The sequence below is a fragment of the Myotis myotis genome, unplaced genomic scaffold (assembly GCF_014108235.1).
Source record: "Myotis myotis isolate mMyoMyo1 unplaced genomic scaffold, mMyoMyo1.p scaffold_m19_p_7, whole genome shotgun sequence".
In the NCBI taxonomy this organism is placed as follows: Eukaryota; Metazoa; Chordata; class Mammalia; order Chiroptera; family Vespertilionidae; genus Myotis; species Myotis myotis.
In genome coordinates this window covers 3,298,154-3,326,143 of record NW_023416379.1, presented here as the reverse complement: position 1 = coordinate 3,326,143, position 27,990 = coordinate 3,298,154, and the positions used below count along the sequence as shown (strand labels likewise).

General features: G+C 61.0%; 2 protein-coding genes across 8 annotated transcripts in view; one reads left to right on the top strand and one right to left on the bottom strand.

The window, feature by feature from the left end:
* MAP3K4 (mitogen-activated protein kinase kinase kinase 4) overlaps positions 1–2,104 on the top strand; it is a 78,006-nt gene extending 75,902 nt beyond the window's left edge. For all 5 annotated transcript variants that reach the window (XM_036316107.1, XM_036316110.1, XM_036316108.1 and 2 more), the window contains 2 exons: positions 90–269; positions 1,650–2,104. In XM_036316107.1, coding sequence (XP_036172000.1) covers positions 90–269; positions 1,650–1,670 — 201 coding nt within the window. In that variant the 3' untranslated portion in view covers positions 1,671–2,104. The remainder of the gene's footprint in view (positions 1–89; positions 270–1,649) is intronic.
* A 103-nt stretch (positions 2,105–2,207) lies between these two features.
* The window catches only part of AGPAT4 (1-acylglycerol-3-phosphate O-acyltransferase 4), a 57,739-nt gene continuing 31,956 nt past the window's right edge, over positions 2,208–27,990 (bottom strand). For all 3 annotated transcript variants that reach the window (XM_036316115.1, XM_036316114.1, XM_036316113.1), the window contains exons 3-9: positions 17,927–18,096; positions 15,466–15,627; positions 13,254–13,407; positions 11,598–11,700; positions 9,472–9,547; positions 4,347–4,545; positions 2,208–3,682 (exon numbers count right to left, since the gene is read on the bottom strand). In XM_036316115.1, coding sequence (XP_036172008.1) covers positions 3,588–3,682; positions 4,347–4,545; positions 9,472–9,547; positions 11,598–11,700; positions 13,254–13,407; positions 15,466–15,627; positions 17,927–18,096 — 959 coding nt within the window. In that variant the 3' untranslated portion in view covers positions 2,208–3,587. The remainder of the gene's footprint in view (positions 3,683–4,346; positions 4,546–9,471; positions 9,548–11,597; positions 11,701–13,253; positions 13,408–15,465; positions 15,628–17,926; positions 18,097–27,990) is intronic.

The following is a 27,990-nucleotide window of genomic DNA, read 5'->3' as shown; positions in this document are numbered from 1 at the left end:
TGCATGTGGAGATGCCTAAACAAAGATGGAGAATTTGCCCTTTTTTATGACCATGTAGTACTCAAACCTGACTTTTTTTCTCTTTCTAGAGGCCTTGGCATGAATATGAACACAACTTTCAGATCATGTATAAAGTGGGCATGGGGCACAAGCCCCCGATCCCTGAGCGGCTGAGCCTGGAGGGAAAGGACTTCCTCTCCCACTGCCTGGAGAGCGAGCCGCGGCTGCGCTGGACGGCCAGCCAGCTCCTCGACCACTCCTTCGTCAAGGTGCGCCTGCCCCCGCGGCTCCCCACGCGCTCCCGTTCTGCCTGCGGCTGGCTCTTAAACAGGAAATGCCTGCATCTGATGGAAGGGGGCGCTCAGTTACGCCTGGGAGTCCTGTGTATGGCTTTTTCTGGAACGTGTTCATGTGGCTCTCCTGCTTGATCCATTTTGGTGGTGGTAGAGGTGCCCTTGGACTGTGAAGGGCGCTGGAGCTGGGTGGGTGACAGTGCCCCCTGCTGAGCGTGTGGTCTGCCTGAGAACAGGTTAGCAGCGGCTGAGGAGTAGAGGCTCGAGCAACGCGGACGTCCGTGCTGTGGTCACGGTGTGGCCCTGTGGCAGGGTCCGGTCATGCCGGTGTCCCTCTAGCATGTGGTGTGAGCTGCTTGGGAAGGCCTGGCCAGGCGCTCTGGTTCCTTAACCTCACTCACCCTGGGCAGCTCTGGAATGGGGTGGGGGTGGTAGACAGAGGGAGAGGCGGGGCAGGCACCTGCCGAGAACTGTGGGGAGGGAGTGGGTGCTGACAGCACAGGATGCGAACGACACAGAGCGGGGCAGGGCCGAGGAGGAAGGCAGTTGGTCACCACTGTGACCTACTGAATAGTGAGCGAGAGGCTGGTCAGGGAGCTGCTGGCAGAGCTCACGGGTTGGGCGTGGAGGTCAGGTGTTATCAGCGATGTTGGAGCTGAAACGGCCATGAAAACTCCCTGAGTGTGACGGTGTGTGCAGGGAAGGAGCTAGGGTGGCTCTCAGACGGGCTGGGTCCCGGGGGTAGGAACTCACCAGGGTAGGTACAGAGGCTGCTGCTGAGGTCAGGGAGGTGATGGCTGCTCTTGGGAGATGAGGTTTGAGGTGTGTGGGAGCACCTGCTTGGGGATTCAGTGAGGCCTCGGGTATTTGGAGCTGGCACCCGAGAGAAGGGAGACAGATGGTGCTGGGAGAGCGCTGAGGGCGGGATGGAGCCCGGGAGGAAGCCCGGGAGGGCCTGCCCCCCAGGGAGCTTCTGATGCAGAGGGAGGTGCCTCGGTGCCCTCCTCCTCCTTGGGGTGAGTGAGGCTACAGACCCACACGTGCCCGGTGAACAAGGCTAAGGACCCACGGGTGCCCTCCTGGGGGTGAGCGAGGCTAAGGAACCGGAGCTGGGCCTGCTGTTGGGCTTTGTAACTAAAGAATGTGCTGCTTCACTGAGATGTGTAGTACCGCCCCGGCTGACCTGCTGCTCTAAGTGTGTCCTTCGGAGCGGTCAGTGGCCAGTCCTGGAGCAGTGACAGCACCCCGGTCCCTGTGTCCAGAGCCCCCCTCACCAGGTGCCGCGGGGCACGGGGCGCGTCTGCCTGTGGTCTCGTTGGAGCGCGCTGGGCTCAGCTCTCTCCTGCCTTCCTGCAGGTTTGCACCGATGAGGAATGACGCGAAGCCGCCGTGGCTGGTGTGCGCTCGGAAGACGTCATCGCTACTGTATGTAACATTTACATGAAGGCTGTGCTGGGAGAGCGCGGCCTCCCGCCTCCGGCTGGGCTGCTCCTGCGGGGTCGACCTGGCGCGGGGCCTCCTGAGTGACAGTGTCCACGAGGAAAGAAGCTCCATGTTAAGTGCCATTTCTACTGTACACGGACCGCCGCCTCGTCCCCGCTCTTCGGGGACGGACCCGGGACGTCTGTAGTGCGCTGACCGCCCTGGTTCCGAGCAGGTCGCGGTCCCTAGTCCTGCCTGTTCTCGTCTGTCGAGTGCACTGACTGAACCTGCCCTGTGGGCGGCGGCGGCTACAGGTCTGTCAGCAAAAGGCTGATGAATGAAATTGAAGAAAAAGGCTTTTTTTTCAATAAATGGTTTATTTTAGGAAAGCGCAGCTGCCTTATCTTTTCTAAGCTTGTCAGCCTCAAGGCCAGTGAGCCCTGGCACAGGGCTTGCTCTGCCCATGTCCCTGGGCGGGCGGTGGGCACCGCGGGGTCCTGCAGGCTCCGAGCCCTCAGCGCAGGGGAGGGCCGTGCACCGCCAGGGGTGGAGAGGGAGCGGGTCTGGGACCATCTTACATCCACCGGCGAGCTGTGCCTCGCACATGGGGAGTCCAGCCGGCACCTCAGAGAAGCGGGGCTCACCTGCCGGGTGCGGAGCGGTGCCTCTGCCCCTCCTCCCTCGTCTCACACAGCCGATGATTGGGAAGCCCCTGCACCCCGCAGTCTGATTTGCTTGGGGACCAGCCAGGAGAAGCCAGGGCTGCCAGGCCCTTTCTGTGTCCATGACATCACCTGCTGCTGGACTGGCTGCACAATTGTCCCAGGATTTTACGTCGAAGTCCCTGTTTTCAGATCCACTTATGACTGTATTTGAAACACACTAATGTGTTTAATGTGTTTTTTTAATTTTTGAAACATCCGTAGCTACTTTTACAAGGTTTTGCATGCATTTGTTTAGAGAATATAGCGGCTGTTCCAGCATGACTGCTCTTATGAACAGGTGTGTTCTCTCTACAGACGTAAACTAGGGGGTAGACTAGCCCAGTGGTCGGCAAACTGCGACCCTTGAGTGTGGCTCTTCCACAAAATGCCACGTGCGGGCGTGCACCGTACAGTGCGATAGAAACTTTGTGGCCACACTCAAGGGGCCAAAGAGCCGCATGTGGCTCGAGAGCCGCAGTTTGCCAACCACTGGGCTAGCCCACAGGTGCGCAGCTCCGTGCTCCCAGGCGGACGCTTGCCCGTCTCAGGTGGCTGGTGTTTTGAATGAAGTCACTAGAGGAAGTGCCTGAAACCCTGCCCCCAAGCTGCATTGCTCTCCCGTCGCAGTCACACTGTGTGCTGGTCTCTGCCTCACTGGGTGTCCGCAGGGCTGACCTGAGCTGAGAAATGGTTAGACACCGTGTCTGCCTGACCGTGTGGAAGGATGGAAGGGTCTGTACGCACCACAGAGGAGCCAAACACTTGAATGCTTTTTTTGGAGGCATAATTTAATCATCTTCCCTACAGCGCCTTGGCTCTACCTGGCAATTGGCTACAGAAAACAGCACCAAAGGATGAAAGGGACTCCCCTCCCTGCCCTCCCCCTGCACCAGACACCGCGGCACGATCACAGGACAGGGCTGGCAGGCAGCCTCGCACCCTCACCTCGTGTTCTTCGGCACGCACGCACGCACGCACTCACAGGGAAAGAGAACCGGAACCCACTACTGCACACGGGGAAGGACGTCTTCTGCCCCATCCATCCGGCGGCGTGAGAACAGGCCCTGCCTCCCAGCAGGGACTCCCCCAGCGCCCTCGCTGGGTCGCACCGGGAGGGACAGCGCCCACCCGCTCCCCAAGGTCCACTCTGGACGGAGCGTGTCCTGAGTCAGTCCCTCTGTCTCTGCTTGCTGTCCATGTTGCCGTAGGCGGAGCCTTTGTCGATCTCCGTCACACCGATCATCCATCGAACCCCCATGGAAGCTGCAGGGGAAGGGCAGGGTGTGAGGAGGCTGCGGGGACTCCGCCACTGTCCGCACACCTGTTGGCACCAGCAGAGCTGACTGGTTCTCCGGGAGCGCGGGCACAGCGCCGGCTGGACCAAGTGCCACAGAGGGACGGCCGGGCTGTGTTGGCCGAGGGTCTGAGCCTCCACATGAGATCAGGTGGCAAGCCTGGCCCTGCACGTGGGCTTCCGGAAGGCACAAGAGTCTGGTGACTCAGGGTGGGACTGGGGGACACCCTTCAGGGGAGCTTAGTAAGGCCCATACTGGAGCTTGGAGAGTGGGAGCTCAGACATAGAGTGCCCGGCACCTCCCCATTGCTGGGGGCAAGTATTAGAGCCGTGAACAGGCAGAGTTCCACGTCCCCCCCTCCCCCCAAAGCTTTTCCTCGGCCGCAGGACTGGCCCACAGAGGAAGTGGAGGAGCCCAGGGGAGCCTGTGTCCAAGGGAGCTGGGAGCTGGGACCAGGCTGTCCTGCCCAGAGGCCGTGTCCCTGCGCCTGAGGCAGCCACGCCTCCCTAACCCCGGGGCTCGGTGGATGGGGCCTGGAGTTGTGTTTTCCCTGGCAGCCTGCAGGCTGCGCCCCTCAAGCACCCCACACCCACTGAGCTGTTCCCCCTCAACCTGCACCGCCAGCCACTTACCCACAAAGAAGACGAGGACAAAGCCGGCCAGCGTCAGGGAGGACCCGCTGCTGACCATGCTGACGAGGAAGCGGAAGAAGGGGTAGAGCAGCAGCGAGGCCCAGAAGAGCCAGTTGAGCAGCGTCCAGGGCCGCCTCGAGGGCACCATGGGCGTCTCGGGGAAAGTGCCCGTCCGGTAGTACTCCTCCTGGAAGGCGTCCTGGGGACAGAGAGGGACCTGAGTGCTCTGCTGACACCTCCGGCTCCTGCAGGCCCCCGAGGCCCGCTCCCAGGGGCCCGTGGACGCATGGGCTGGGGTCAGCACCCCACAGAAGGCTCCTGCAGGCACCTAATGGGCTGTCCCTCCCCACGGTGCCACCTGGAGCTCGTCACCGAGTCCAGGCTGGCCCCCGTCCATCCTGCTCTGCTCCCTGCTGCCTACACGACCTGGGCAGGTGACCAGGCTGCGGCCCCAACCGCTGGGCAGGAATGCCATCCTCACAGGTGGGTGGGGAAGGAGAACCGGCCCTCAGTGACCCGTGGAAGAGGGTGGGGTGCCGACCTGTGTCCCACACCGGGAGCCGCAGCCCTGCCCCAGGATGCCTACTGCGCCTCGCCTCCCTGCTCGGGGCTCCACGGGGCGCGGAGGAGAGACCCCGCGGGAGAACCAGTGGGAGGACGGTGCCGAGGACGGTGCCCAGGCCAGCACCGCGGCTTTGCTGCTGGGCCTCCCTCCTCCCTCCTCCCTCAGCGTCTAGTGACTCCGTGACTCCAGACGCCACAAAGGCCCACAGGCTCCTGCGGGCCTTGAGCAGATGCCCATCGGACGGCCCACCGGGACCAACGCCCGGAGTCCCGCGTCCGCGTCCCAATGCCCCGCTGTGTGCGCAGCCTGGAGCGGGCCCAGCAGCGCCCGAGGATGGCGGCCCCGCAGTGAGAGGGGTGGGCCCACGGCTGTGCCTGCAGGTGAGCGAGCAGCACACCCAGAGCCACAGCTGAGCGCAGGACTGGGGCTCCGGGCGCCGCCACCCAGGGTGCCCGCAGCCGGGAGAGCCAGGGCCAGCAACAACCTCGGCTCAGCGCCACACAGCCACGGGGTCTGTCTCTCATTACCCGTGTTCCCTAAGCCCGCAGCTCGTTCAATGTCCTCGGGGCCCCGGGCTGGCACGGTGGGTGCCCGCGCCCGCCTGCCCTGGAAGTCCCGGTTCTCCAAGAGCCGAGGCTTCTGGGAAACGCCTCCCTCGACTTCAGGACCTGGGTGTTTCCTTTAACGACTTGAGACAGAGACGGCTGAGGTGCATGGCACTCTCTCCTTTCCCAGTCGGGGTGCGGCATCAGGGGTAACGTGTCCTTCACCACTCAGCGTCATTGCGGGGGAACCCCTGCCCTCTCCCCGGGAGATCAGGGCCTCCCTCCGCCCTTCCCAGCCCGGCGAGCAGCCGTGGGAAGTGGGGAGTCCTCGGGAAATCAAGTCATCGAGCAGTTACAGGACAAGGGGCGCCTGTGCCGAGAGCCCCTCCCCGCCAGGACTGGCCGCCTAGACAGTCTTACCAGGCGGTGACAGTGAGGTGTGGGAGGCCCCTCATGCCACTGCCCTGCCCAAACGCGGGGGGTTTTCCTCAGCCTGGGGGGGCCCCCAGGAGCCTGGTAACTAGGTGGAGGGTACAAAGGGCTGAGGTGTCCCCCTAGAGCTCATAAGCTGAAGCCTAACCCCTGAGGTGATGGTTTTAGGAGGTGGGGCCTTTGGGGGTGCACCCTTAGGATTGGGGCTAGCGCCCTTATCAAGGAGACCCCAGGGAGCTCCCTCCCTCCCTCTGTGAGGACGAGGGCCAGGGCCAGAGTCAGACGGTGGCTGATGGCACCCTGAGCGCGGACTCCTGCCCACCCAGCCTCCACACGCTGAGCAGTGAATTCCAGTTGACAGGTCTCTGACCCCCGGCCCCGCTCTGCACCCCTCCCAGAGCCGCTCAACACACCCCAAGGCAGCGGAGCTGGCCTTCACCCACTGTCATTTTCACCATTAGCGGCTCGTTTCCAATCCCTTCGCAAGCTAGCCTGCAGCCCAGGAGGTGCTGTCAGAAAGGAGACGTGGAACTGGGAAGGCTCTGGGGAAAGGTGTGCGGCTAAGGACACCAAGGCTGCAGGGAACGTTTATGAACAGGTATTTGAGTCAAACGGAGGGCGTGCCGGAAGCAGGAGCTCTGCAGACAGAGCAAGGCCCCAGGACGGCAGTGGGCACTCAGTGCGCTGGGCGGAGGGGGAGGGGGACGGTCTGGAGGCGGAGGCAGGTGGGATGGGTTACGGGATAGTTAACAAGATCAGGTGCTCTCAGGGTGGTTTATTCCAAAGGCGTGTAGACCTAGATGCACAGAACAATGAACGGGCTTGCTTACGCCCGATGGCCTTGCACTAGAGTCGGAGGTTTGGGCGTGACCGCCACAACCTGCCCATTAGGATTTGTGAGGCCACCCTGAGGTCGCGCCACAGAACCCTTCTCTGTCCCCAGGTGGGTCTCGGTTTACAGGTTCCCAGGTGCTGACCTGGGAATGGCTTTGGTCCCTAAGGATCACGTCGGGGTGTGAACGGCTTCTTAGAGCCCACCCCGCTCAGCCAGCAGGACCCCCAAATGCCAACCAGTAGTCAAACCTCCATTCTGGAATGCCTCCCTTCTCGAAAAGTTATGTCCTCAACCAAGTGATTCATGGGAAAATGTCTTGGTTGTCAAACGGAACTTCAGTTCTTGATTCAACAGCCTTTTTTTTTTTTTTTTTTTTTTTTTTTTTAAATATATTTTATTGATTTTTTACAGAGAGAAAGGGAGAGAGATAGAGAGTTAGAAACATCGATGAGAGAGAAACATCGATCAGCTGCCTCCTGCACATCTCCTACTGGGGATGTGCCCGCAACCCAGGTACATGCCCCTGACCGGAATCGAACCTGGGACCTCTCAGTCCGCAGGCCAACGCTCTATCCACTGAGCCAAACCGGTTTCAGCAGCCTTTTTATGCTGATACCTGTGCGATCAGTCACTCGTCTCAGGCAACAAAGGAGAGAATGTGCAGGTTAGGGTTAGGGTTAGGACTAGGACTAGGGTTAGGGTTAAGCTTAGAACTAGGGTTAGGGCTAGGGTTAGACTTAGGGCTAAGACTAGGGTTAGGGTTAGGTTTAGAGCTAGGGTTAGAGCTAGGGCTAGGGTTAGGGAATAGGACTAGGGTTAGGGTTAGGTCTAGGACTAGGGTTAGGATATGGTTAGTGCTAGGGTTAGGTTTAGGGTTAGGTTTAGGGTTAGGGCTAGGTTTAACATTAGGTCTAGGGTTAGGGTTAGGGTTAGGATTAGGGATAGTGTTAGGGTTATGGTTATGGTTATCACTAAGTTTAGGTTTAGGGTTAGGACTAGCATTATGGTTAGGGTTAGGATTCGGGTTAGGTTTAGGGCTAGTGTTAGGGTTAGGTTTAGGGTTATGGTTGGGGCCAGGGCTAGGACTAGGGTTAGGTTTAGGGTTATGGTTGGGGCCAGGGCTAAACCTTGAGGTGTTATCTCAGGAAATTGTGCCTTGATATCAGTGGGCTGATGGAGAGCCCGCTCCCGCCTCAGCATAGGTGTGCGCTGGAGAACAGTCCCCTTTGCCCGATGTTGTTGGGGATGCATCTGCCGTGGGTTTGTATTTGTGGCTCTTTACAAAAGGATTCATTTCTTGGGCCTTTTCTGAGCGCATTTTTCTAACAGTGACATTTTCTCTACCGCCAACTGATTCAACTGGAAAACAGCAGCAGGAACACACTGCCCTGTGCGGGAGCCAGAGGGAAAGGATGGCTCCCCGTTCCTGTCGGACCCAGGCGGGCCTTGGAGTCGTGTTAAAAACCTGGCCCTCACCCTCTGGTCTGAAGCCGCTGCCCTGGAAATGCGACTCCGAGTCACCCCCTGGAGGAATCGGAGCTCGAGGCCCCGGTGCCCGGGTGCCATGCTGGTGACAGGTGTGCCCAGACCCCAAGCGGAGAAGAGACCAACACGGCGAGAGCTGGGACCGGCGGCTGAAAGGCACCTGGGAAAGTCACGCCCTTGGGGCACACGGAAGCGACTTCATGCAGGGATGGTTGGGACCTTCATTCCAAACCCGAGCTACCCGTGTCTGCGGAACCTGGTGGCGCAGCCTGGACCCACACCCTACAGCAGGCTCCGACCAGATGGCAGTTCTCGTCTCCGGTGGCGGAGGCCCCGGAGCCCCACGCGATGTCTTCTCATGAGGAGCCGGGGGAAAGGCAGCAGACGCCGGGCCTGCCTTCCTAGCGTGAGGACATCCGAATCCATGGGATTCTAGATAGTGAGCTGGTTTGGGCTGACAGTGTACGATGGATCAGAACTACGTGTTTGCTGGGTGGTGAGACTTGGTCATAAAAATGCCTTCCTCGCCCAGTGTGGGGTGTGCAGGAGGCAGGTGATCAGTGATTCTCATCATTGATGTCTCTATCTCTCTCTCCCTCTCCCTTCTTCTCTGAGATAAAAAAATAAAAAATATATATTAAAAAAAAACCACCAAAAATCTTGCTTGACAAGAAACCAATGGATTTATATTGTAAAAAACATATTTGCCTTCCTCACCAGGTAGAAGCTGGCTCTTCACCTCCCGTGAGTCGGAGCAGTTTGGACAAGAATGATCAGACTCCCTCTGCCCTGTGCTCAAAGGAGAGAGAGCCGTGGAAGGAAAAGGAAAGTGGGGGGCCCTGGGGAGCTGGAGCACGATGGGGGCACGCTGCAGAGATCACACCCGCCACAGTGAACCCCGGTGCTTACTGCTTATGCGGCGGCGCTGGGAGACCAGACTGTGGGCCCGGGCGCCCCGGGATCGTGCACTGCTCACGGGACACCTCGCCCCCAGGACAACAGACAAGGGCCGTCGAAGCCAGTACGTCCCTTCCTGTCCACTGCACCCAGAACATGCACCCTTCTGTCCGTGACGCCCCCCGAGGAAGTGTCTGCTGTGCTCTGTCCCTGCTGCTAAGCTGGGGTCCGAGACCTCAGCCAATGGCAAAGCTCGCCACCACCACCAACTCCCAGGGGACCCCGTGCACCCACGGGGCACCCACTGAGCACCCCCGTGCACCCACAGCACAGCTAGAAACGGGGGCTGAGCCCCGCAGCACTGACCTTCTCCTGGTACAGCCTGTGCAGCCAGGCCGAGCACTGGTCCTCGTCCTCCGGGACCTGCTCCAGGGGGATCCGCCTGCAAGGAGGAGAGGAGAGCTGGGCCCGCGCCCGCACGGCTGCAGTGACGGGGTGTCCCTGGGCTCCCACACAGGGACCCAAGGCCGGGAAGGGGTCCCCCAGCTGCTGGGAAATGGGAAGGGCATCCACATCCATTCTGGGGACACACCGGCCAGAAGGCAGTCATGGCCTCGGGAGGATGACCAGGGGACGGGGCCTCTCCATCCCCCCACCCCCACCCCCCACCCCCGAGAGGGCGCACTGCCTCAGGTTCCACAGGAGCCCGCCCAGGCCACACAGAAGCGGGCCGACTGCGCTGTCTGCCAGGGACCAGCGTGATGCCACCAGCAGGGCGTCTCCCATAAAACGAGGCCCAGGGCTCGGGGAGCGACGGGGCAGACTCTGTGCGGTTCTGCTGCTACAAGGACATGTGTCTGGGGGCACGAATGCTTCCGGGGAGAAACCGGGATTCCCAGCCGCAGGGCTCAAGAGCCCCCCGCCCTCCCCTCGCCCCCCCGCTGGTGCTGGCAGGGGCTGGGTGCAGCGCGGACACGCTCCATCATTTCTAACTAAGGGGCCTGCAGAGCAAGGAGGTGAGTGTTCACGCACGAGGGCCTTCCCAGAGGGCGGATGGTGCGAAGGGGCTGCTTCCTCCTCACTCCTGCGCCCCCCTCCGAGATGGCTCCCCTCCGAGATGGCCCCCCTCCGAGATGGCCCCCCTCCGAGATGGCTCCCCTCCGAGATGGCCCCCCTCCGAGATGGCTCCCCTCCGAGATGGCTCCCTCCAAGATGGCCCCCCTCCGAGATGGCTCACATCCTGCAGGGGGTTCCCCCAGCCCCGGCCCCGGCCCCGCTGGCCCAAGTGCAGGTGCTGAAGGGACTAGACCAGTGATGGCGAACCTATGACACGCGTGTCAGAGGTGACACACGAACTCATTTTTTTGGTTGATTTTTCTTTGTTAAATGGCATTTAAATATATAAAATATCAAAAATATAAGTCTTTGTTTTACTATGGTTGCAAAGATCAAAAAATTTCTATATGTGACATGGCACCAGAATTAAGTTAGGGTTTTTCAAAATGCTGACACGCCGAGCTCAAAAGGTTCGCCATCACTGGACTAGGGGGACAGGCCTCGCCTCAACACTGGGAGGCCTCCCCTGGGGGGTGGGGGGGGTTGCTGCTCGCCCCCTCCCCCTCCTAGGGCTTCCCACTAGGTGATAAGGGGGGCGGTCCCCTGCAGGGTTTACAAAGGAATCAGCCCTAATGGTGATGCTTCTTCCCCATTAAGGGGGAACCGGAGTTGCTCTGAGATAGAAAACGGTTTAACTGAGGCTGTGGGTCCATCAGGAAAGCGAGCTTTTCCTGCAGCCGGTGTGTGTGTGTGTGTTGGGGGGAAGGGCTCAAGCTCTGCGCTTCTCCGGCCTGTGCCACTGAGCATCCGTGAGGCCGTGAAGCGATAACCTTGTTCTACAAAACCTGGCTGGTCTCCAGCTGTGGCGGTGCAGACCTTCTGGGACTACAATCTGCCGCTAAAACCCTGTCCCCGAGCCGCACCCCCCGGGGTCACCACGTGGGGCCTCAACCCGTGAATCACACGGTTGCGTCTTCATTGTTTCCGCTAATCCTGCCGAGGTGGCAGGCGCGGCCGCCCCTCTGCAAGCTGCTCAGAGGCGACTGCGCTGGTGTCTAAACCCTGGGCTCCGCACACACGTGAGAGGCCACGGCATGTGCACGTGTCTGTCTGTGTGCGCAGTGGACACATCCTCCAGGAGGGGCTCCACAAAACAGCCCTCACACTCGTCTCCCAATGGCTGTGAATGCTGGTGTCCGTTTGTCCGGCCTGAGCTCCACGGCCAGGGCTGGCGAGGGAGGACCAGCGGGGAGCCCTGGCCGGCCGGCACTGACAGCGGGACAGGGGGGTGGTCCGTGAGGGCATCATGTGACTGCGGCCGGGGACACGTTGGGTCCAGCACAGGCTGCGGACCAGGGGGCATCAGGCCAGTCCCAGAAGGGGAAGCGGGGCCGCGGGTGGACGTGGTCTTCCCTGGAAGGGGCGTGGCCACTCACCTGACATACATGTCTGCGTGGTATTTCTTGCCGTTCAGGACGCCCAGCAGGGTGGGGTTTTCATTGTTTCTGAAATTGAGTGTACAGTCATATACAGCTGAAACTATAAAAAATAAAACAAATACAGAGCAGTATAGAGCGTGAGCCCAGGCTTGTCGCGCAGACACACACGCGGGAAACAGTGCGCGGAGCGCGAGCGGGTGAAGGCGGGGCGCGGGCCGCGGCTCCTCTGCGCCTTCCCGTCCCGGCCGCAGCTCGGTGTGACGCGTGCCACGTGTTGGAACCCGAAAGGCACCCTGAGACTCAGCGATGGAAAGCGGACGCTCCCGGGGTCGGAGGAGTGCCGAGCCGTGGCCCCCCCCCCCCCAGGCGCGCCCCACCGCCCCCGCACGTGGCAGCGGGAGAGGAACCAGCGAAGGGGGCGCCCTGGGGGCGTGCTGGGCCCGGGCGAGGGCAGCTCAGCCCCCAGGGCGTGTCCCCGGGAAGGCGGGCAGCTCTGCGCTGGGCCAAGACACCGGGGATTCTGAAGGAATTGAGCTGCGGTCCCTCGACACTTGGCTGAGAAGCACACAAGGACGGGATTTTAAATGCCCTGCTGTCCACACCCGCCGCCTGGCCCTGACCCTGAGCAGCTGGGGGCGTCGTGGGGTGCAGAGGAGGCCTGAGGACCAGGCCAAAGAGCGAGGCCGTGTGGACAGAGCCACGTTCGTCCGGCTGTGTCTCTCCCTCCGGTCAGTGCCCAGCCTGACCCCGCACACAGCCGAGCGGCCCAGGTCCCCGCGGAGACGAGGGGCAGGGTTTTTTGGGTTTTTTTGGGGGGGGGGCGGGGGTGGCTGGTGCATGGCAGGAAAGCATGGGGTTTCTGACCTGAGGGGCGGGCTGAGCAGGAGGCAGGAAGCTGTGACAAGGCTGGGCCATCACTGCTACTTCCCTCTTACTCTCACCGAGCGGGCTGAGGCCCAAACTCAGGTGACCAGTCACCGTGCATCCTCGGGGCAGCAGGTACCGGCAGAGGAGCAGGAAACGCAAAGCAAAACAACCACCTGGGCCCCGGCTGGTGTGGCTCGGTGGATAGAGCACCGGCCTGCGGACTGAAGGGTCCGGGTTTGATTCCAGTCCAGGGCACATGCCCGGGTTGTGGGCTCGATCCCCAGTAGGGGACGTGCAGGAAGCAGCCGATCAATGATTCCCTCTCATCATGGATGTGTCTCTCTCTCTTCCCCTTTCCCTTCCTCTCTGAAATAAAAAAAAAAAGGAAAAACCCCCCAAAACCACCACCTGGTCTAACCGGGCAGACAGGGTGTGGGCCACACCGGACCCAAGGGCGGACCCAGGACTCCCCAGGGCCACGGCCTTGCAGTACTGGTGCCCAGCAGTGGAGGGCAGTGTTGCCTCAGAGTGTGTGTGTGGGGGGGGGGGGGGGGGAGAGAGAGAGAGAGAGAGAGACTGTGTGCTCAGGCATGCAGGCAGCGGCCACACCGCCCACACCAGGTGCCTGGTCCCTGGCCACCAGGGAGGTGCCGTCCTTGTCCCCTCCCCTCCCACCGGCTGCCACCGTGAGCTGGAGGCCTGGCCAAGGGCGCGGCTGTGCCTGTGGAGTGCGGGCGGTTCCCTCCCGGGGGGTGGGGGGGGCTGGGGGGGGCGGAGCTTCCTTACCTACATTTCTCAGGCTCCGCACAGTGACGGCGAAGCCCTTGGTGCGCGGCAGCAGGTGGTGCTTGAGGCTGGGCAGCCCCTTGGCCTGGGCCACCTGCATGCTGATCCGGTGCTTCTTCTCCGTGAAGCGCGTGCCCTCACAGTGGATCAGGAACTGAGGGGACAGCCGCACACGGGCCGGTCACTCCCGCCCGCAGGCCCATGCCCCGTCCCACGCAGTCACACGCAGGGACCCGGGTCACTCCCGCCCGCAGGCCCACGCCCCGGCCCACGCGGTCACACGCAGGGACCCGGGTCACTCCCGCCCGCAGGCCCACGCCCCGGCCCACGCGGTCACACGCAGGGGCCCGGGTCACTCCCGTCCCACAGGCACACCCCCCACCCCATCCCATGCAGAGTCACACACAGGGACCCGGGTCACTCCCGTCCTGCAGGCCCACGCCCCCAGCCCACACGGTCACACACAGGGACCCGGGTCACTCCCGTCCTGCAGGCCCACGCCCCCAGCCCACACGGTCACACACAGGGACCCGGGTCACTCCCGTCCTGCAGGCCCACGCCCCCAGCCCACACGGTCACACACAGGGACCCGGGTCACTCCCGTCCTGCAGGCCCACGCCCCCCGCCCACACGGTCACACACAGGGGCCCGGGTCACTCCCGTCCTGCAGGCCCACGCCCCCAGCCCACGCGGTCACACTCAGGGGCCCGGGTCACTCCCGTCCTGCAGGCCCACGCCCCCAGCCCACACGGTCACACACAGGGACCCGGGTCACTCCCGTCCTGCAGGCCCACGCCCCCAGCCCACACGGTCACACACAGGGGCCCGGGTCACTCCCGTCCTGCAGGCCCACGCCCCCAGCCCCCACGGTCACACACAGGGGCCCGGGTCACTCCCGTCCTGCAGGCCCACGCCCCCAGCCCACACGGTCACACACAGGGACCCGGGTCACTCCCGTCCTGCAGGCCCACGCCCCCAGCCCACACGGTCACACACAGGGACCCGGGTCACTCCCGTCCTGCAGGCCCACGCCCCCAGCCCACACGGTCACACACAGGGACCCGGGTCACTCCCGTCCTGCAGGCCCACGCCCCCAGCCCACACGGTCACACACAGGGGCCCGGGTCACTCCCGTCCTGCAGGCCCACGCCCCCAGCCCACGCGGTCACACACAGGGGCCCGGGTCACTCCCGTCCTGCAGGCCCACGCCCCCAGCCCACACGGTCACACACAGGGACCCGGGTCACTCCCGTCCTGCAGGCCCACGCCCCCAGCCCACATGGTCACACACAGGGGCCCGGGTCACTCCCGTCCTGCAGGCCCACGCCCCCAGCCCACACGGTCACACACAGGGACCCAGGTCACTCCCGTCCTGCAGGCCCACACCCCCAGCCCACGCGGTCACACGCAGGGGCCCGGGTCACTCCCGTCCTGCAGGCCCACGCCCCCAGCCCACACGGTCACACACAGGGACCCGGGTCACTCCTGTCGGAAGGCCCATGCCCCCAGCCCACGCGGTCACACGCAGGGACCTGGGTCACACCCGTCCCACAGGCACACCCCCCACCCCATCCCATGCAGAGTCACACGCAGGGACCCAGAAGGCTTTGGGCATGGCCAGAGGGGGTAGCCTGGCAACTGTCTCCACCTGTCCTCAGGGTGAACCCAGAGTCGGCCATCCTCCGCTGACAGCTCAGGGCAGGACACCTGGCTGCCGGGGTGTGTGTGTGTGTGTGTGTGTGTGTGTGTGTGTGTGTGAGAGAGAGAGAGAGAAAGAGAGAGAGAGAGAGAGAGAGAGAGAGAGAGAGTATTCTAAGTGTGTGTGAGAGAGACAATAGTATGATGAGTGTGTGTATGTGTGTGTGTGTGTATATGAGAGAGAGAGCGGGGGAGAGAAAGAGAAAGATGGAGAGGGAGAGGGGCAGACGGAGGGAGAGAGAGAGAGAGAGAGAGAGAGAGAATCCTGAGTGTGTCTGACAATAGCATCCCGGGGTTTCTTGCCACACAGTAAGTTCAGATGAAGGAGGACAGAGGTGTTGTGCACACAGTGGGGCGGGCAGCGTGCGCACAGTGGGGCGGGCAGTGTGCGCACAGTGGGGCGGGCAGTGTGCACACAGTGGGGCGGGCAGCAGGCGGGCGGCCGGGCAGGTGTGGGACACGCCGGGCTGCTCGCTCAGGCTGCTGGGCGCGGGGCGGCGCGGGGCCCACGTACGAAGTACTTCTCGGGGTAGTCGCGGAGGTGCAGCAGGCTCTGCGAGACGGTCTTGCGGTCCTGCTCCCACTTGCGCGTGCAGAAGACCATCTCGGTGAAGTACCACATCCAGCCGATGATGGGCACGTAGGCCAGCTCCTTCTTGGCCAGCACCTTGGAGCCCTGAAACCGAGGGCCAGGTCAGGGAGGGGAACAGCTAGAGAAGGAGGCGTGGCCATTCGCCCCAAGGGCCGAAGGGGACAGCCCAGAGCACAGGGGGGCACGGAGCACCCGCCCGCCGTGGGCTGGAGGTCCAGGCTGTGCTGGTGCCCGGGGAGCTGGGGGGGTGGGGGGAGGGCGTGTGGAGCAGGCCCAGGGACCGGCAGGAACCCTGAGGGCCTGGAGGCCACGGCCAAGGGTCTGCAGTGATCGCCGCAGTCCCCGCTCGCTGAGCGCATCAGGAGCCGTGACCTCTCTCACTCCTCAGCCGGGCCGCCCTGCAGGGCCCACGCTGCCCACGCTCACAGCCCGGGCCGGGCCGGAGTGAACCTCGGACCAGGTCCCGCGGGGGCTGCGGAGTCAGCAGGACGGCCCGGGCCGAGGCCGAACCTCCACGCAGGAGGCGCCTCTGAGGCTGGACCTCGGCGTCCCCGTCAGTCCTGGTTCACCAGGTTCCTTTGTTCCTACAAACTCGCGAGGTGTCTGAGTGGGGACCCTCGGGAGGCTTGGAAGGCGTGAGGCCTCACAGGCAGCCCGGGGTGTGGCCGGCGGCCTCCACGCTGGCCGGGGCCTGCCTGCAGGCACTCACACCGTGGGCCCACACGTGGCTCACACGCGTCCTCACGCAGAATGAGGCCCGTCGGTCACCCGCGGCCGTGGGGTGGGCCCTGAGTGCTTCCTCCCTCTCCTGCCCTAGAGGGAGCCGGACGCCAGGACCAGGGACGCCAGGAGGGCCAGGTCTGAGGGCAGACGCACAGGTCCCCACAGGTCCGTGGGCGAGCCTGGGGGCAGCTCCCACGCCCGGTGAGCCGCGGGGTGAGGGGAGGCGGCCGGACTCAACGGTGAGACGCCTGCCAGGACCCCGGGCCGGGCCTGGAGTCAGGCCAAGTTTGGGGCTTGCCCTACAGCCACTGATCAGGGATCCTGGTGGCTTCTCCCAAGATCTTAAAAAACAGCCCAGCGGCCCCGGGTCAACCAGCCACACCTCCCGGGGAAACACTGACGAAGCTACCGTGTGGAGTGCTCACCACTCACGGCCCCGCGCCCCTCAGAGGCCGGCGAACGGGATCTGCGGGGACCTTCGGGCCTCAGGCACGTTACTGGGGCAGAAGGACAGGCAAGCAGGCCGCTCAGCTTCCAACACCTGGACCCTCTACACACACATGGCGTTTGCTGGGCACTTTCCTGACCTGCTCCCAGAGCCCACAGGTCATCGCACCGACAGGAGGGAGCAGTCGGTGTTTTCTCAGAGATCATGGCCGAGCCCTGGTCCCACTGTGAAATGCCAGGGGACAGACCGCCAGGCCCACGCGGCCCACACCCAAGAGTGTCTGCAAATGCCAGTTGCTTCCTGGAACCCCCTCCCTCTCGGCCGCTCCCTTGGAGGCGAAGAAGGCCGGTCAGGGGCCTCCACCTCCTCGGAAAGGAAAAGAAGTCCGTCCCCCTTTGCCCCCCGCAGAGAATCAGAGAATCACAGCCTCACGTGCTAGTCCTACAGGAGGGGAGTCAGGTGATCTGTTTGAAGGTCACCTGAGACAGAGGCACTGCTGAGCCCTGAATAAAGGTGATGCCCAGGTTGCAGGCTCCATCCCTCGTGTGGGGCGTGCAGGAGGCAGCCGATCAATGGTTCTCTCATCATTGATGATTCTATTCTCTCTCCCTCTCCCTTCCTCTCTGACATCAATAAAAATATATTTTAAAAAGACTATGAAATGTTGCTATGCTGGTGTGGCTCTGTTGGTTTCGTGTTGTCCCGTGAAACAGGAGGTTGCTGGTTTGATTCCTGTTCAGGGCACATGCCCCGGTTCAGGCTTGATCCCCAGTGTGGCGTGTGTAGCAGGCAGCGGATTGACGTTTTTTTCTCTCTCTCTCAAATCAATAAAAACGTATTTTAAAAATAAAGAATATGAAGTGGCATCAAACCAGAGGACTTCAACCCCAAACCCGCTGAGTGGCAGTGTGATCCTGAGCAGGAGATCTGAACTCAGCGTTGCAGAAAGGTGGGTGTGTCCTGCCTACTCATGCCTGTGTCTGGAGGCTTAAATCAACAGCCTGTGATCCACGGCCTACCACACAGTCACCACGGATCGATATTACAGGAGGAAGCGCCTCTTCGTTCAAAAGGAAAAACCTTCGGTTAAAAGCAGCACCTCCAGCTGAACCCGTTAATGCTGCTGCAAATTCTGCATGACCGAGAGCCAAAGGCAAGTCAGGGTGCGACCGAGAGACATGTGTCAGGAAGGCAAGCGGGCGTCCAACTTACCCCCAGAACCCCGAAGCGCTCAGCCAGGCTCCAGCCGCAGAGAAAGTCGATCTCAAACTTGTGGTTCAGAACCACGATGGCGTTTTCCTTCCCGAACGTGGGGTAGGCCCGGGGGTCCGTGTAGATGACGCACTCCGTGCCCGACCACCACTCCAGCAGCATCACCAGCTCTGCAACAAACCACAAGGCAGACGCTGACCCCACGCACCTCTGCGGCCCAGGCCGCTCTGCGGGAGCCACTGCTGGGGCCAGGCTTCGGATCAGCCCCCGGACCCGTCCCCGGGAGGGCCCAGAAGCAGAAGGAAGAACGAGGATGGCTCCAGGACAGTCTCCAGGGCAGGAGAGGAGCGTTGAAAAGATAAGGCACTTGCATGACTTGATTAAGTTCCTTGGGAAAAATAAATCAGAAAGCCCAACCCCATCAGAATTCATGCCTGTTTACAGAGCTCCGAGAGGCAGCCTGAAATGATGTACGGAATTCTTAACACGCCAGGAGAGGACTGATGGGATCCTTATAAGCGCCATCAGAGAACACGGAGCACCCAAGCTTTCTCCCGGCCCAGGCCAGGCCATGCCCCTGTGTCACACGCTCCCCAGGGCCCTTCGTAGCGCCTATCCCAGCCCCGGATGCAGCCTGAGAGTGTGTCCCTGCTGTCGACAATCCCAGCAGGCAGGGACTGTGCTGCATGGTCCCCTACCCAGCTCAATTCCAGGACCCAGCACGGCGCTCTCAACACACCCGGGACCTACTGTGCGCAGGCGGGGACCTACTGTGTGCAGGCGTGATGCCAGGGACTGGGAGTGACAGCAGATGAAACATCAGGCTCCTACCCTTCTGGGCTGCTGTGCAGGGACAGGAGACACCTGTCCCAGGACGGATGGGTGCTGAGTGTCAGACACATCCCAGCTGCAGCCCGGCGTGTCGCTTGCTGGCCGGAAACCTTCGGTCTGTTTCCCTGTCCCTTCCGCGTCCATCCTGGATTGTAAGTAGGGTCAGGAGGAGCTTGTAGAGATGCCGTGGGTGTTAGAGGGGGTTGTGCAGAGACGCTGCCTGCAGCAGGCGGCCACTGAGGAGCCGCCTGGGGTTCATAGCACCGAAGGCTGTGGTCCCGAAGGGGCCGGGGAGGGTGGAGAGACAGACCCACAGAGGCACAGGGCGGCTTCTGCAGCAGAGGGAGGGGTGGCTTCCCAAAGAAGCCAGCGAGCTGTCCTTGCACCCACAGCACAGTGTGGCTTCTGGAAAGGCCTCTCTGGCTGAAGGGATGTGTGTGTGGGCCGGGGGGGGGGGGGGGGGTGAGGGGGGGGGCGGTATAACGTGAAGATGGGAGGAGCTGGGCAGAAGCAGGGTAGTCCCTGGGGAGGCACTGCAGGGCCCTGGATGCAGGGATGTTACTGGGACCAGGAGACAGTGGAGGGCCTGGCTCCTCACTCATCTCAGTAGGCTGTGAGCGGCCCCCTCAACACAAGGTTTTAACTGTTTTTTTTCACCAAATTTATACACACACAAACACACACACACAGAGTCACACTGTCCGGAACTACATAGAGCAGTGGTTCTCAACCTTCCTAATGCCGCGACCCTTTAATACAGCTCCTCATGTTGTGGTGACCCCCAACCATAAAATTATTTTCGTTGCTACTTCATCACTGTAATTTTGCTACTGTTATGAATCGTCATGTAAATATCTGATATGCAGGATGTATTTTCATTGTTACAAGTTGAACATAATTAAAGCATAGTGATTAATCACAAAAACAACATGTAATTATATATGCGTTTTCCGATGGTCTTAGGTGACCCCTGTGACAGGGTCGTTCGACCCCCAAAGGGGTCGCGACCCACAGGTTGAGAACCGCTGATATAGAGGAAAAGGTGAAATTCCTCCTGTGGTTTTGTCTCCTGTTCCTTAGGGAGCGCAGAACTACATTTCCCAGAATCCCCTGTGCTTGGTTCCGGGTAAGGGGGCCCGCAGGGACAATCCTGCGCTCAGGCGCACACCCACCTCCTGGGGGGGGGGGGGGGGGCAGCGGACTCACAGGTGCCCAGGCTTCGGCGGCCTTTCGAAGCCTGTCCGCTCTCATGGACATTCCCGTGACCACAAAGGCAGGCAGGGCGGACACCCTAGGTTTTAACCCAGCCCCCCCGCGCCGCCATTATATTCCGACCCCAGACCCCAGAATAAATCTAAATGGACGTGTCAGCATTTGTTCAAAGCAGAGGACGGAGTTGCTGGGGACACAGGAGAGAGGGAGTGGCTGCCCCTCTTCCCACACGAATGTGAAATCTCAGGGTTTAAAGGCGGCAGAGAGCACACCCCCTGGGTCCGCCCCACATCAGATCTGGCGAGAACCTCACAGAAACCGGTTTCTCCCCTCCCCTCCCCTCCCCTCCCCTCCCCTCCCCTCCCTCCCTCCCCTCCCCGCAGCCCTGACCCCTAACTTACCAGCGCCCTCCACCCGCTCCAGCCCCAGCCCACACGGAGGCCAGGGCCCCTGCTGTCTCCCCAGAGGTGTGTGTGCAGTGAGCCCTTCCCAACAGACAAGACTTGTGCCCCACATCTCCCCGATACAACACAGCAAGTTTGAAACCCTTTGTCCCGTTGAAAATGCTCAGCTTTTGCCCATGTGGCTGCTCCCTGAGGAGGAGGCCAGGAGCCAGCAGAGGGGTTCTCCCCGCTCAGCTCCCTGGCTGCTGCCTCCTTTGAGACTCCGGATGGTTCCCAGTTATTTCAGGTCAAGGCCTGGGAGGGCGTGTAGGCAGTCCCAGCTGCTGCTGCATTCCAGGGCAAGGAAGGACCAAACCCCGGTGGCTGGAAGACCAGGCCTGATGTAGAGATTAGTCCTGGTGGCATCCTGCTGTGCTGGTTAGCGAAGAGAATTACACACAGCAAACACACATCAGCCAGCCGACGGGAACACGGGTGGGGGCGGGAGAGGCACACCGACTCCTGTTTGTAGAGGAGGAAACGGTAACGTCAGCATCCCCTGAGCTCGCTCACCGCTGGGACAGCAGCTGTCTATCCCCATTTTACAGATGAGGATGTGGTCACACCGAGGCCCTCGGCAGCCCCATCACTGGGAAGCGGGTGTGCTGGGCCCTGAACCCAGACAGGGGACACTTGAGCCCACAAACCAGCTTCAAAGTTACAAAGACACCAAGAACCACAATTATATGGGGGGCGGGGGGGGGGGGGCATTGGGAGGGAGGAGGGAGAAGAGGAATCACACAGGTGGACCTGAGCCCAGGCCCTCCCCTGGAAGATAAAGACACTCAAAGGTTTGTTGTAACTATTCCAAGTGTTTAAACACGTGCCTGGCTTGGACCCAGCGCTTTTCTGCTCCCGACACGACTGCTGCTGCTAACATAGCTGTGACAGCACAAGAAACGATTAAGGGACAGAGAGACACAGCCAAGAAAGAACTAAGAGACAGCCTGGTGAGTCCACTTCTGGCCACACCTCTTGTCCCCCCCAAGCCTGCCCTGTCCTCGCCCCGACTTCTCCAGGCGCAGCGTATGGGAAGCTGGGCTCCATTCTGGCCTGGATCCCAGGGTCCACGCTTCCTCAACACCCAGCAAGATCTCAGACCACAGCCAAGACCCTCCCGGGCCCGGCACCCCTCCTTCCCACCAAACCTTCCCCCAAGTGTCGGCTCCTCACAGCGGACAGGACGGCGGACCCCGCTCCCTCTGGGCCCTTCGGCAGGAGCGCCCGCGAGGAGAACTCGGGTCAGGTGGGGAGACCAGGTTCCTGCAGAAAAGACCCGGAGGCCCTGTGTGTGAACACGTGCCGGCCGCCAGGCTCCCCAGCTGCAGAGATGCAACAAAAGAAAATGGTATTTTCATAATTAACTTTATCTGATTTTAATAATTACATGATCACATATATAATGATGTCATCTCTAGCATAAGTATATATAATTATGTATTTATAATAGCTTTTTATAATGTAACTTTCCACCCATAATTATTTAGGTTAACAATTAAATCTCGTCCTCAAAACACTCCTAAATGCAACAATAGAATGTTTCTGGCTCAGGAACACGGCCTCCGCCTGCACTGGTCCTGCACCTGCAGGCTGTTCCCAGGCCCAAGCGCCCACCTGGCCCTCGGGCCGGCACAGAAATCGGAATAATAACCGGACATCGGACACTTGGTGGCAGCTCTGCCCCCAGCTGGTGTCCCCAGGGCCGCCCCCAGGAGCCTGGGAGACACTGCCGGGCGTGGAGTTAAATAACCAGCTGCATCTCTGCCGCCCCAGCGCTCATGCGGAGTCTGGGGATCCTGACTCAGACCCGCTCCCCGCTGGCCCCCACCTCGGGGATGTGGAGGCAGCCAGGTCCCCATCCTTGGCTGGGGGGGTCCTCTGTGCCCACCCCGACTGGCCAGGCCAAGCGCTTCTCACTTCTCCATTCCCCATGCCCACCCCTCCAGGCCACGCCCACCCCTCCAGGCCACGCCCACCTTCCGACCACGCCCGTCTTCCAGGCGCCTTACCAGCCCAGTTCCCTGAAATCTTAGATCCAAGGGCGGGTACACCGTCTTCCTCGGCTCCTGACTGCGCTGTGCGCACTCGGGCACTGGCCTGTCCTTTATTCTGGGCGCTTTCCCCTTAGTTTACCGGCCCGCCCGTGCCTTTTGGCCACAACCTGGCTTTGGCGCTTTCTTTCTGACACCCAGTTGTAGGGCAGCACTCCACCCACCAGCGTCCTCCAAGTGTCCCCACTCACATGCCCAGGCCGCCCGCCCACAATGAGCAGGGAGCCCAGGGCCCGACACGTGGACATCTGTGCAGTTACCGTGTCATGGCCACCCGGGGACACGTCTACAAAGGCTCCTGAGGCCCGAGTGGGAGAGCGTGGAAAGCCCCCCTGTTCGCCTGGACTGGCCCCACCATCAGCCCTCAGGACCAAGGGCCTCAGGAAGACGAGGGCCAGCTCAGCATCAGAGAAGGAAGCCTGGGCTCTGCTGGCCCCAGAGACAGCGTTGGCCAAAGAGAGACACCATCCGGGCCTCAGTGCGTTTCAGCTCCAGGCCCAGAAAAGCGGCAAAACCAGAGAAGCCGGCCTGGCTGCCTCAGGACCCGCCGCACTGATCAGCTACCCCTTCCCCAGCGCTGACCGGCCAGCGACCACGGCCTGACCTGGATCCAACTCCCGTGGCCCCATGATTAACAGTCCCCTGTGAAACCACCCCTGCCTGGGCATGGGCCCCTCCTAAAAGGCAGCCTAACTTTCTTCACTGCAAAACCCCGTCTGAGTCTTCGCGGGCTCTGACGCACGCTCGCAAATGGACCCCTTTAGTCCGGTAGCACCCAGAGGCTGGGCCCTGAACCTCGCCCCTGCTGGGGATGTGCCTGCAACCAAGGTACATGCCCCTGACCAGAATCGAACCTGGGACCCTTCGGTCCCCAGGCTGATGCTCCATCCACTGAGCCAAACCAGTCAGGGCCCATTACATTTTTTAAATTTTATTTTTAAAGCAACATTAAGAAATTACTAGTCTCTTTAGGAACATTTAAAGCAAAGTTTAAAATCTACTTAATATAAATACTGGCTCTAACTTTTCATCTATTTAATGTCTTCTCTCATCTTCCCCTCATTGGAATATAATTGTAATTCAAATTCATGGCTCGGAGAAATACATACAGTGTGAGTGTGAAAAGGATGGGGGCAGTAAGAGGCTCACACACACACAACTCCCAGAGTAACTTTCAGGGCCAGGAAGGTGCAGGAGCAACGGTCCTGGGATTGTGTTTTTTAAAAACCTTTTCTTGGCATGAGACTTTGCTTCCTTCCCTCGGCCCCGAGCCCACGGGCCGCTCCAGAACCAGACGGACGTCTCCACCAGAGCGACTCTTACTTGTCGAGGGCGATGAACACACGGTTTACTCTGCCCGACTTGGGATGAGCGAGGCCACCGATGGGTCTGAAACTCCCCAACACCAGCTGGTTCAAGTGCAACTCCTTACTCGTGTTTCCCACAGTGAGGTAACACCCTGTGCCCCTTGGGTTGCCGGAGAGAATACGAAGGGCCGGGTGGCATCTGAATGTCAGATAAACTGCAAATCATTCCTTGGCCCAAGTCCGCCTCACCCGGCACCAAGTGAAAGACTCGCTAAAGCAGGCGCCGTGCATTTCCGACACGCACCTCCCCAAAGTCTACTGGCTGCTGGTGTGAAATCCAATGTAACTGGGAGTCCTGGATTTTTGTTGGCGGAGCCTGGCAGTCTGAGTCCTTATCGACTGGCCGTCGCCATGGCAACAGACACCACTGTGGCTCTAGGAAGGCAGCGGGAAGGGGAAGGGCTGGACTCTGAGTCAAGGCTGAGCAGCAGCGAGGACAGGTCTGCGGGTCCCTCGCACAGTCACCGCCTGTGACCCCGAAGCCACCTGGAGGACGGGCGCTTCCTCCCCAATCCGCAGATGATCAAACGGAAGCGAGTGGCTCCCCACGGTCACTCCGACCCCGCGAGCAGGTTTACGGGCTGAGCCGCCGCCACCTGGAATGTGTTGTTGGCGTCCCCACTCTGTGCCCTGCCAGCCTCATGAGCGTGCAGGGCACGTGTCTCAGAACCCTGGCAAAGGTTCAGTAACAGGCCCGTGCCTCAGCTACATCCCAGTCTTTCTTTTAATATATTTTCATTGATTTCAGAGAGGGAGAGGGAGAGAGAGAGACAGAAACATCAATGATCAGAGATAATCATTGATCGGCTGCCTCCTGCACACCCCTTACTGGGGATCGATCCTGCAACCAGGCATGTGCCCTGAACCAGAATCAAACCTGGAACCCTTCAGTCCGCAGGCTGACGCTCTATCCACTGAGCCACACCGGCTGGGGCATATCTCACTCTTTCAAAGGCCCCTGAGAAGCCATCTTCCTGGGGTTTGCTGAGCTTCCTCGGATCAGGAGTGAAGCCGGTGAGTGGGCGCAGGACTGGTCACCGAACCCCGAGGACTTGGCAGCTGGGAGCACCAAGGCCAAGAATGCCGAGGCTCTGGCATCTGTGCGGTGTCCTCGGTAATCCCCGCACAGCTAACTGCTGTGTCTGAGGCGGACGCAGGGGCTGGAAGCCCAGCACTGGTGCCAGGGTGGCAGTGGGCATGTGGGGAGGTGGCTGGCCCCGGCTGGGGGAGGGGCAGTGGAAGGGTACGAATGCATTTCTACCCTGCACACTGATGCAGAAGAGTTTTGTGTTACTAATTCCTAATTTTAAAAGGGGTAAGTAGCCCTAGCCGGTCTGGCTCAGTGGATAGAGCACCGGCCTGTGGACTGAAGGGTCCTGGGTTCAATTCCAGATTACAGGCTGGATCCCCAGTAGGAGGTGAGCAGGAAGGAGCTGATCAATGGTTCTCTCTCACATTGATGGGGGGTGGCTTGGGGTGGCAATGAGCCTGACCCTGTGCATTTCTAACTCATGGGGTGATGCTGGGGCTGACTTCAGGACAGTATACACAGGGAGGAGGGAGACTGACAGGTGACAGAAGGCAGGGCGGCCGGGATCGGAAGGGTGGAGGGAGGAACGCCGTGGGTGAGGTCCCAGGTTTCACAGGCACTTCACACCCCAGACCTGGTGCTGTCGACACTGTCCACGGAGGGTGCAGACCAGGGGTGGGCAAACTTTTTGACTCGAGGGCCACAATGGGTTCTTAAACTGGACCGGAGGGCCGGAACAAAAGCATGGATGGAGTGTTTGTGTGAACTAATATACATTCAAAGTAAACATTACATAAAAGGGTACGGTCTTTTTTTTCAATAGTTTTATTCATTTCAAACGGGCCATAGTTTGCCCACGGCTGGTGCAGACAGACGCCAAGGGTAAGGACAGACGCCCAGGGTGTGGACAGACGCCAAGGGCTGCAGAGAAAGCACCTGCTCTCTTTGGCTGAAGGACTTGGGGGCGGGGATGGGGGGCCTAGACAGACAGACAACTTTCAGACACGAAGGGCTGACTCCCGCCCCACCCCGCTCCCTGTCAGCAGAAGCTGGTGAGGACACACCCTCGGCTGCAGGGAGGCACCCGGCCTGCCCTCCCCACTGGACGGGTCTGAGAGGACTGACTGGGGAGCTGGCACTGCCACCGACCCAGTGGCCATGGGCCACTCCCTGTGACAAGGCACCGGCCTCCCAGCTGCGGTGGGCAGTGAGGGCCTGGGGCGGGGGGGGGGGGGGGGCACTGCAGTGAGCGAGGGCCGGCCCAGGCTGCCCGACGGGGGCAGAGGTGCCACCAGCACCGCCCCACCCGCCTGACAGCAGACACACCTGCCGGTGATGACGTAGAGCCTCAGCCAACAGACAGGGGGTTCGGGGCGGATGGGGAGGCCGGGGGACTCGGACGCAAAGGCAGGACGAGAGAAACCGCCGCCTGAATGAGAGGAGGGGGTGGGAGCCGCACAACAGACACCCAGGATGCGGACAGACACCCAGGGTGCGGACAGACACCAGGGTGCGGACAGACACCAGGGTGCGGACAGACACCCAGGGTGTGGTGCAGCAGCCAGACCCCGCGCCCAGCACACTAAGCCTTTCCAGCCTGTCCCCCCCCCCCCCCCCCAGGGCAGCCGTGAATGCAGGTCCTGGTTGCCCAGCACATCCTGCGGGCGGAAGTACGGCTCCTCTGCAGACCGGGAGCCATCAGCGAGCCTGGAACCCCTGCGGGCGGAGCAGCCAATGCGCCTCTTGCTGCTGGACCGCGGCCGTGGACCGCCACGCAGGGCGGCGCCTCCTGGCCCGGGCGCTGGCTGTGCCCATCGGCTCCTCGCACGGCCGGCGTGGCTGGTCGCCAGGTTTCTTCCTTCCCATGGCCATTCAGGCACCAGGCCGCGCTGGGCCGTGCGGGGACCCAGCCAACACCTCCAGTGGGAAGAGGCGACGGCTCGGCCCGCTGACACGCGTGTGAACTCCACACAGGAGCCCCGGAACCCGCTCACGTCCAGGGCTGGGCGGGGGGTGGGGGAGTGGGGGGAGGGGGGTGGAGAGGTGACCATAACAACCAACATGGACTTTACTAGCAGATAAGTTAGTGCGTTAGAAAGTGATCGTCCGCTGGTCAAAAGAGAGGGTAGAGAGTGAAGGGGCGGGAGAGGGCGGGGGTCAAATGTGGGGCACGGGAGGCAGAGAGTCACCGAGAGCAAAGATGGGGACCCACTGGGAGAGTGGGGAGCCTCGCAGCAGGGTTGAGGGGCAGGCATGGACCTGACCACGGGGTGGAGTGGTGACAGCCAGTCTGCGTCTTGGTCGGGGGCTGCGGGCTGGGACCTGGATTTCTCGTCCAGGGGTGCCCTGAGGGTTCCCCTCTTCTGAACCGGACAAGAGGGAGAGGAACGAGAATGGAGCCCAATCATCGCTTCCTGGCTGTACCCTCGCCCCCTCCCAATCCCCGTCGTTTGTTCACTGTGAATTGGGTTCCAATTCGAGTAAGAAACTGTCAGAATCAGTTACAAAACAGATCTTCTGAAAACTAAGCACACAGTTTATAGCCCAGCCGTTCTCTTGCATGTGAATACTAGCCACAAACAAAACCAACAAACACCCTCCCTGGACTAAAGTGTGGATTCCTCGATGTTCAGACCAATCCCTGGAGGTGCCCCTGGGGCGGCCCTCACACGGGTCCAGGGATTTCATCTCTGTGGCTCTGGGGACTTCCCTCCCTTCTGCCCTGAACCCCTCTGTCCTCAGCAGCTGGGTGCCCCCCCCCCCCCGCGCGTGCACACACACACACACACACACACACACTGCTGGACACAAATGGACACACACTCGTCAACAGTGTCAGCATCTGCAGATTTAAGGGCTTTTTCCCCCAACTCTCAAAAACTCAAGACAAAATCCAGTAAGGTGTACAACAACTCCTATCGTCACAGGCCACGTCTGAGATCGCTTAAACCAACGCTGACAAAAAGCGCTTGCCATGGGCACCTTGGCTGGGAGAGTTCATCTCTTAGACTTTCACGATTCATAGCTACAGCGAGAAAACAAACAAACAAACAAACAAACAAACGAGAAAAGCTGGAAAATAATTCCATGTGCTCCACACGAACCTACTTGGTGCTGACAGGTCAGGTAA